A 9,234-nucleotide genomic window follows, 5' to 3' on the forward strand; every position below is an offset into this window, starting at 1 on the left:
CTGTACTATAAGAAATGATGAGCTTGATGATCTTAGAAAAACACGGAAAGACTTGCATGAAATAACGAAGAGCATAACCAAAAGAACGTTGTATACAGTAACAGTGATATTGTTTTAAGAACATCTTTGAGAGACCAAGTCATTTCGACTATTATAAATACCCAGATTAACTACAAAGGATATATGAAGGAAGATTCTATCTGCATCCAGATAAAGAAGTGATAAATATAAATATGTATAAAATGGTTTTATATATGTATACATATTTGTGTCTAATGGTAGCCATCTCTAGGGCAGGGAGAAGAACAAAAAGGAAAAAAAAAGTTATGCGATAATTTTATTATATATTTAAAAGGAAGAGCAAGTTGTACATAATAGATTTGCAGTTTCATGGGGGTTTTTTTCCTATTCTACTATTATGGAAATGCTTATTTTATTTCTTAAATTCCAAATAAAATAATTTTTAAAAAAAAGAAGCAGAGGGGTGGAGAGGAAGGAGAGATGGATTGTTTGGCTTTCCTCTGAGTCAGGGGTCATGACTTAGGGCAAGACTCCAGCTACATGCCCAATTCAGCTACCAGTGTTGGGTTCAGCACTCTTGGCACCTTCTCCAGGGATGGCCAACTCCCTGAGAGAGGAAGGGCAGAGGTTGTTTCTATGACAGAAGGGAAAGAAAAGGGCTGAATGACTGAAATATTCTCTTCTGCATTAAAGGCTTCAGAAGCTAAAAGTCTGAATTTTAAGAGAAAGAGGGGCAAGCTTGACCTTTCTAGTTGGTGGGGGAAAGTCCCCATGCTGACCTCTGTAGGAGAGTCCTACTATGTCCACATTTGTGGACCACAAGACATGGGCTTCCTGATACTCAATCAAGAGCTATTACAGCTATATGGAGATGCTTTCTCCCTATGTTTCTAGAAGCAGAGATCAGAGAGAAGAGAGAGAGGGCATGCCTCAGTCTTTCTGGCTTCCAGAGACCTGGCTTTGAGCCAGCAGCTTGATGAGACTGGAGGATGACTTTGTGGTCATAGTAGAGGAGTCCAGCTTCACTTTATCCAGCAGAGTTTTCTTGATGGCAGCTGGAGAGATCTTCTCTTTGTCGGCCATTGACTGAAGCTCTCTGCCAAATACATATCAAAAAGGGTTGGAAGGAAAGGGTTAGAAAGAAAAGACAATTCTGGATCTGGGATTTCGATTGGTGAGAGGGTGAGGAGCCCACAGCCTCATGGAGCCTGCCCATTGGAGCCCTACCTCCAAACCAGAGTCTGGCTGAACTAAAGAGAGCATACATCCAGGAGAGCAACCAGGAGATGAGGGTGACTCAAAATTCTGTCCTAGGAGTAACCACTGAAGGAATGGGGGATGTTCCGTTAGGGAGGATATGATTGCTGTCTTCAAGTATTCAAAGAACTATCTTGTTTTTTTGTTTTGTTTTGTTTTTTCAAAATTTATGTGATTGAGCACTGGCCCTGGAGTCAGGATGACCTGAGTTCAAATCCAGTCTCGGACCAAAGACTTGACACTTACTAACTGTGTGACCCTGGGCAAGTCACTTAACCCCAACTGCCTAAAAAAAATAATAAAATTAAAATAAAAAAAACAACAAAATTTATGTGATTAAAACAAGCATTTCCATAACATAGTATAATAAAAAATTGATTGCACAAGAAACTGCAAATCTATCATGTACCACTTGCTAGTGCTTTAAAAGTTCAATTATCATGTAAATTTCTTCCCCGCCCCCTTTTTTGTGCAAGATAAATTTGAATTATTTTGCAAAGCTCCAGAAGGGACAATTTAAATTAATAGGGTGGAGGTTAGAAGCAGAAAGATCTCTGAACCATATAAATAGGAGCTTTTTGACAGTTAGGTATAGATGTTCAAGCAGAGATTGTATATCTATTTGTTGGGGCTGTGGTAGAAGGAATTCATGTTTCAGGTAGGGGTTCAGTTAGCTTAAGTGACTTAAGGTCATGCAGTTAATTCACTTTGGGATTAGGATTTGAATGAAGATCTTTTAACTCCAAATCCAGTATTCTCTCAACTGTACCACCTTGCCTAGATGACCAAAAGCAGAGGTTCTTAACCCTTTCCATGTCATGAACCCCTCTGGCAGTCTGGTGAAGCCTGTGGATCCCTTTTTAGAATATAGATATAGATATAGTTTTTTTTTTGGCTAGGCAATGGGGTTAAATGCCTTGCCCAGGGTCACACAGCTAGTAAGTATCAAGTGTTTGAGGACAAATTTGAACTCAGGTCTTCCTGACTCCAAGGCCGTGTTCTATCCACTGTACCACCTAGCTGCCCCTCAGAATATTTTTAAATGTATAAAATAAAATAATAGGATTACAAAGGAGAACAATTATGTAGACATAGTTATTTAATTTTTTAAAAAATGACAGATTACCTGAAATCTATCTGTCCACCCCAGGTTAAGAATCATTGATCCATGGAAAATTACTCCCCCCAAAAAATTACCAAAAGTTTGTGGGGGGGGGGCAGCTAGGTGCCACAGTGGACAGACCACTAGCCCTGAACTCAGGAGGACCTGAGTTCAAATTCGGCCTCAGACAAAACACTTGATACTTAGTAGTTGTGTGATCCTGGGCAAGTCACTTAAACCCAATTGCCCCCCCCAAAAAAAAAAACCAAACAAACCCAAAACCAAAAAGTTTGTAGGGGAGTAGTAGCAAAGTAGGACAAGGAACACCAGACCTGTGACATACTATTCAAATAAATGATGAGTGATGTATTATTTTTCCTTCCTGCAACATTTGTCTCATCTGGATTGTTACTGACTAAGCTCCTGGAGGGTAGGTTGGGACCAGAGACTTGCTTGAAGAAAATGGAGAGGAAAGAAGAAGAGGGAGCTCACCGGGTACGGATGCAGGAAGCCTCTACGGCATTGATGAGGAGGGAGCGGAAGCCACCACTCTCTAAGAAGTGCAAGGCATGGATAGTGGCTCCCCCAGGGGAGCAGACATTGTCCTTGAGCTGTCCTGGGTGCTCTTCAGATTCCAAAAGCATCTTGGCAGCTCCCTGCAGTAGAAGGAAGATGGATTAGAGGAAGGAACATAGTGATTTGCTGTGAGAGAGTCCTCCCTTTCCTGAATCCATTAGATTCCTGTGAAGAAGCCCTTCAGAGAATGGAGTTGCCCCTACCCCACCTTTCTACTAGCCCCTAAACAGAGCCTGAAGTTCTAGCCCCAAATCTGAGTGAGAGAGCTTCTTTTTGATACAGTCCAAGGGTCAGAAAGATACAAACCAGTAAAGCCTGGGCTCCCAGATGGAGTGCCAACCGCCGAGGTAGCCCCATCTTTACCCCACCGTCTGCCAATGCATCCAAAGCTGTGAATGCCTGTAGGGGAGATAATTCTTGAGCCTTGGGGAAAGAAAAAGGGGCCCTGGCAATCCTTTCAAAGGGAAAAAGCCCTTGGTACCCCCCTCTCAGACTAAAGGAGATAACCTGAGTAACTTCACCCTCCCTCCATTAGCTCTGTCCACAGATCAGACACTTGTCTAACCCTTTCATTCTATAACCACCCCCACACCATAAATCTCACATAGGCAGGCCCGCTACCGCTGAGGCCAGTGACAGCATCAATAAGGTCCTCTTCCACCTCGGTGCAGAAACCCACACTGCTCATTAGCTGTTCCAAAAGCTTCCCATCCTCCACCTGGGCATGGGTTCCTGTAGCATAAACTGTGGCACCCTCCCGTACTATCACAGGGGTATTGGTCATGCAACGGATGACTTTAGGGGCTGGCTGGAAGGCTGTCAGTTTCTGGGGAAAGAAAGTAGATTAAGCTTCCAAGCAATCCTTCAGCACCATCTACCCTGTTCCTCTTCTCCCTTTGTCACTAAGCTATTTTCTCCATCAGTCCCAAAGCCCACCAGCACCTGGAAACATCCACCTCCCACCTTGGAGGGCAATGCTGAAGTGAGTGCTACCTTCTCAATGGAGCTAATTGTGACACCAGCTGCACAGGAGACCACAATGTGCCTGTCCTCAATATCAGCTCCAATCTCATCCAGGATGAATGGAATGATATGAGGCTTCACAGCCAAGAAAAGTACATCACTGTGTTGCACCGTTTCCTTGTTGCGGGGGGTCAGGTTTATGCCAATTTTCTGCAGAAATTGATAGGGAGGTCATGGTTAAGAACAGTGCGGACTAGGTTGTTAGGCTTCAGAGCTTCCTTGGGGAATAACTGGATTATCAGCCAGACCCTTGCTCACAGCTATAAACCAGTCACCGTTGCAGCTCTCCCTAAGATTTTCATTTAAAGTTGTATCACTTCAAAAAACCCTTAGATTCTACAAAGGTTGTTGTTGCTACAGTTATTAGGCAGATGAATAGCTTGAGTTCTGGGGCAAAAGGGGGTAACCCTCAACCCCAATTCATAAAGACTTTACCCAACGTAAGTCAGTAAACATTTATTAAACATTTATGTACACAGTCTCAGGCCAGATGCCAGAAAATAGCCTATGATAGTACAGTATTGGAAGGAAGCCCTTTTTTCACAATAGTCCTGTTAGGCAGGTGGTAAAAGTATTTTTATCCCCATTTTTCAGATAAGAAAACTGAGGCTCAGAAAGATTGAAAGACTTGTCCAAGGGCATGCGGTAAATGTATTCTGGCACTAAAGCCCAGGTCTTCTGACTCCCCAGCAAATGCTTTTTTACCTCCATCACACTGATTCAAATGCATTGGGATAGAGGCAAAAAGCTAGGCAACAAGTTGAAAAACGCTGAGGTGAAATAGGAAAGGGTTCTGAACTTGGCATCACAGGAACAGAGTACACGTCTCAGCTACTGTGTGGCACAGTAGGGAGCACTTTCCCCCACTGTGCCTCCTGCTTCCCCCAGGCACCTTGTTCACCAAAACATACTGCCTTCAGGATGTAGGTTTGTGGTTTGCCCGTGGATTCCTAATGGAGCAATCAGTCTTCACAACTCCAGTGTTAAAGACACTAACCATATCCTCAGTGCCATCCCTTAATCACAGGTTTCCAAAGTGGCTGATACTGCCCCTTGGGGGGCGTTGGAATGATCCAGGAGGTAGGTAGTGGCCTCGGGTGCAACTGAGGGATGTTGAATAAAAATAAGGGGGTGGTGGAAGTATAAGGAAAGAGGATAAGAAAATTTTGGGGTTTTTTGTGTGTTTTTTAAAATTTTATTAATTTATTTTGATTTATCAACAATCACTTCCATATGCTTCTGAGTTTAAAATTTTCTCCCCCTTCCTCCCCACCACCCTCCCTAAGATAAGAAAATTTTGAAAAAAGGTTTGTACATGTAATGGAATACTATTGTTCCATAAGAAATGGTGAGCAGGTAAATTTCAGAAAAACCTGGAAAGACTTATATGAACTGATGCTGAGTGAAGTGAGCAGAACCAGGAGAACATTGCACACAGTGAGATCACTGACTTTGTTAGACTTAGCTCTTCTGAGCAATGCGATGATCTAAGCCAATTCCAAAAGACTCATGATGGCAAATGCTAGCCACATCCAGAGAAAGAACTATGGAGTCTGAATGCAGATGCATACTATTTTCTCTCTCTCTCTTTTTTTTCTTTCTAGTGGTTTTTCCATTTTGCTGTTATTCATCTTTTACAACATGACTAATGTGGAAATATGTTTAATATGATTATACATGTATAGCCTACATCAGATTGCATGCTGTCTTGGAGAGAGGGGAATGGAGAGAGGGGGAAAAATTAAAACTCAAAATCTTATAAAAATGAATGTTGAAAACTAAAAATAAAATTAAAAAACCATTCATACATGTTTCATCTGTTGTGTAACAGTTAAAGTCATAATGATTACATTATTTTCCAAATAAACACACAAAATGCAAATTATAACCTATCAGTGGTCAAGTCTGCCAACAGGTCCTAACAAGCAAGTGTTGGTAGGCGAAGGTGTCCCAAATTATCAGGAATGCATTAGCAGGAATATGTGCATGTAATGACTTGTTTACAGTACGATACTATATCATTACATGATGCAATATTTCATCATCAAAATTTCAATGCAGGAAAAACCCCTCAAATTTACATCAAATTATTAAATTTAAGATGCATCATTTAAAAAAATTATATATTTTTGAAATGATGTAAATTTAAAAAAAACTGTAATGGGTTAAAGAAGTAGACTTCCAGGAGGGTGCTGAGTACATTTTTTTTTAAAGGGAGCAGTAGGCCAAATAAGTTTGGGAACCTCTGCCTTAGATATAGGTACCTAATATCTCACCAACTGAACCCCCAGCTAACCTCTCACAAACTTTAATAACAATCTGGAAAAGGGGAGGGCAGTTACAAGGGGTGGAAGAAGAATCTTTGATTTCCAGTTCTTAGGTAAAAAGAAGGGTAGTTTTCAAATACACTCACAATGAGATATCCTCACAGGTCAGACTGGCCTGGGTGGGAAGCCAATAGTATAAAGACTCTGTGGCAGGGAAGGGGTAGTTCTCTCCTTTGGTCTCTGCTCCAGGTCTGAGAAGGTAGGCCAGAACCACCCACAAATACAAAGACACAGGCCTGGCCTATCATCCAATGGGTTCATTTTGGTTTGGGAAGCCAAAACTCCACTCCATAGACCCCAGCATTCTTTCCTCCTCCCACCTATATTCCACTCCTTCTACTTACTCTGAGTGCAGAGACTGTAGGCAGGTCCATATCTGGTGAGCTGGCCATTATCTTGTGGGAGGCCACGATGCCTAGTGAGGGAAGCAAGGTTGTTTCAATTCAAGGCCAATGCTCCCCCAGAGCCTCCAGGGTTCCACCAGGAACCTCTGCTTCCCATCCCTTATCTTGAACCCTTCATTAAACAATAAAACTAAGCTATGAGAATCTCTATTCACTGGTAAAAATGTCACTTCTCACCTGGAAGCTTTTACAGCATCTGGAAAAATCAGAGTTGAGCCCTACTTTAAATTCAAGTTCAAATACTGAACAAGAATCGATTCCCCTTAGAACCAGAGGATGCTTGATGAAGAGGATAGAGGACCAGTTTTGAAGCAAAGAGAAATCTGAGTTCAGGTCCTTCTTCTGCCTAATACATATGAGCTATAGGTAAATCACTTTACCTCACAGTGACACAGGCAACTTTTTTTTTCCCCAGGCAATTGGAGTTAAATGACTTACCCAGCTTCAGACAGCTAGCGTCTGAGGCCAAATTTGAACTAAGGTCCTTCTGACTCCAGGGCTGGTGTTCTATCCGACTAACTAGCTTTCCCAACAGGCAACTTTCTAAGACTACTGAGCTTACAGATCAGCTTCTGGTGGAGTGAGTTTCTATCCAGGTTGTATTTCACTGGACTTGAAATCACAGGTCCAGATTGGGGAAAAATCTATCTATATCTAATCTATCTATGTATAGCTATATCTATCTAAATATATAAATGTCTAGATATCTATATCTGTAAAAATATCTACATATATACGTATATAGATACATATACAGATATAGGTATATATACATATATATATATATATACATATATATTTCCCTATCTTGACTTGTGGCCCAGATCTTCTGTCTCTGTCTCTCTGTCTCTGTCTCTGTCTCTGTCTCTGTCTCTGTCTCTGTCTCTCTGTCTCTCTCTCTCTCTTCTCTCTCTCTCTCCCCCCCCCTCTCTTTTCAAATACTGAGTTTCTAATAAGAAAACTCCTCCCTGCCCCTCAACTTATCAGTTAACGAGTATTTATGAAGTATCTACTATGCGCCTGGCACTGTTTGGGGTCCAAATAAAATGAAAACAAAAAAAAAAAGGAAAAGAGTGTGCATTCTAATAGGTGAGTACATACGAAAATATATACAGCATAAATAGAAAAAGTTAATAAATACACACACAAAGTAGTTAAATACAAGGTAGGGAGAAGGGAAGGCACTAGTAGGTACTTAGGGGTAGGGACTCAGAACAAAGCATCAAAAGCAACTAAGCACTGCCAGTCTATCCTATAGACCCCCAGTTCCTACCTGCTGATGTGAACCCTTTCGCCAGGGCAAATGCCAGTTGGCCAGCTCCAATGAAGCCCACACTCATGGTCCCAGAGGCTCAGCTCAGCCAGGAGAACGAAAACAGCTGGAACTCGATACAGAGGAAGAAGCTGCCTCTACACAGACGTGGCTGGATTAAGTTGAAAAGCACAGGGAAAGAAAGCCCAGCTACAGGCCAGAGCCAACTCCTCCTACCTACCCATTCCTATGCCCAGCCCACGGATGGATCGGCCCAGTGCCCTCCTTTACCACTAGGCTACCCACCTGATGCTCCATCTCTTCATGGTCCCTTTCCCCCCGCCTCCCCCTCTTCTTTGGAAAAGTGAGGTCCCCCAAATTTGATCCTTAGAGGAATATTTACCCAAGGGAAGAAAGGCGGCGTCCGTTTCTTCACGGGAACAATCAAACCGTGGGGCAGAAAAAGAAAGACAGACGTGAAAGAGGGAAGTGGCATCTCCCGTTACAGAAGATAATGGGAGTGGGGCGGAGTGGGGGTGATGGGGAAGGAAAAGCTTTCTTGTTGGAAGCAGGCCCACTTCCCCCTCCCGATTGCACACGTTCCCCGCCTAATTGCAGCCACCTTCTCAGGAGCATCCCACCCTTCCCAGGTCTCTATCCCCGTCTCCTCCCAGTTACCCACAATCGGAAAAATCTACAAAAGAGAAACACTGCCCAGGCCCACGTGTCAATCCCGAGCTCTACCAAGCTCCGTCCCCAGTCAACGCTGAGTTAGCCAATCCGAGGCCGGAGAGTCACGTCAGGGCCAATCGCAGTGCGGGGCTGGATCCCGGGGTGTGTGATTGCATCATTCGCTTCGTTTCCAGCCTACGCTTTACCTGAGTCTACTATACTGTAGAATCCAAATCTGGCGACTTTGGGTCCAGGACTCCAAATAGGATGTCACGACAAAACCTAGTCGCTAGGTCTTTTACAGTACAGAGGCAGTGGAAAGAGAAGGGGCTCTGGGGTCAGAGGACTTAGGTTCATACCTTGAATCTGATGGTGACTGCACTTAGCAGGGAGGATCTAAAAATGAAAAAAAGAAGCAGTCCCTACCCTCAAGGTGCTTACTGTATAATGGTGGAAGAAAACACACAAAATGAACGTGAAAAGTTATAAGGGGTGGGAAGGGGTGTGTGTGTGTGTGTGTGTGTGTGTGTGTGTGTGTGTGTGTGTGTGGCGGGAGGCGGGGCGGGGCGGGTGGGAGGTACACAACGGTACGGCTTGCTG

The 9,234-nt window shown here is 43.2% G+C and overlaps 1 protein-coding gene across 4 annotated transcripts; it reads right to left on the minus strand.

The window, feature by feature from the left end:
- Positions 1–319: 319 nt before the first annotated feature.
- Positions 320–8,733, minus strand: PYCR1 (pyrroline-5-carboxylate reductase 1). 4 transcript variants are annotated; one of them, XM_021000972.2, is made up of 9 exons: positions 8,645–8,733; positions 8,366–8,392; positions 7,984–8,120; positions 6,651–6,721; positions 3,950–4,129; positions 3,561–3,782; positions 3,263–3,355; positions 2,873–3,036; positions 320–1,117 (listed from the first exon to the last, which is right to left on the minus strand). In XM_021000972.2, the coding sequence occupies exons 3-9, from the start codon at positions 8,048–8,050 to the stop codon at positions 952–954; spliced, it is 963 nt and encodes a 320-aa protein (XP_020856631.1). In that variant the 5' UTR covers positions 8,051–8,120; positions 8,366–8,392; positions 8,645–8,733; the 3' UTR covers positions 320–951. The 4 variants fall into 4 exon arrangements, with proteins under 4 accessions (XP_020856631.1, XP_020856628.1, XP_020856629.1 ...); XM_021000969.2 differs by having other exon boundaries at positions 7,984–8,134; XM_021000970.2 differs by having other exon boundaries at positions 7,984–8,134; positions 8,641–8,696.
- Positions 8,734–9,234: the final 501 nt, after the last annotated feature.

The sequence above is a fragment of the Phascolarctos cinereus genome, unplaced genomic scaffold (assembly GCF_003287225.1).
Source record: "Phascolarctos cinereus isolate Bilbo 61053 unplaced genomic scaffold, phaCin_HiC Scaffold_5;HRSCAF=322, whole genome shotgun sequence".
NCBI classification, from domain to species: Eukaryota; Metazoa; Chordata; class Mammalia; order Diprotodontia; family Phascolarctidae; genus Phascolarctos; species Phascolarctos cinereus.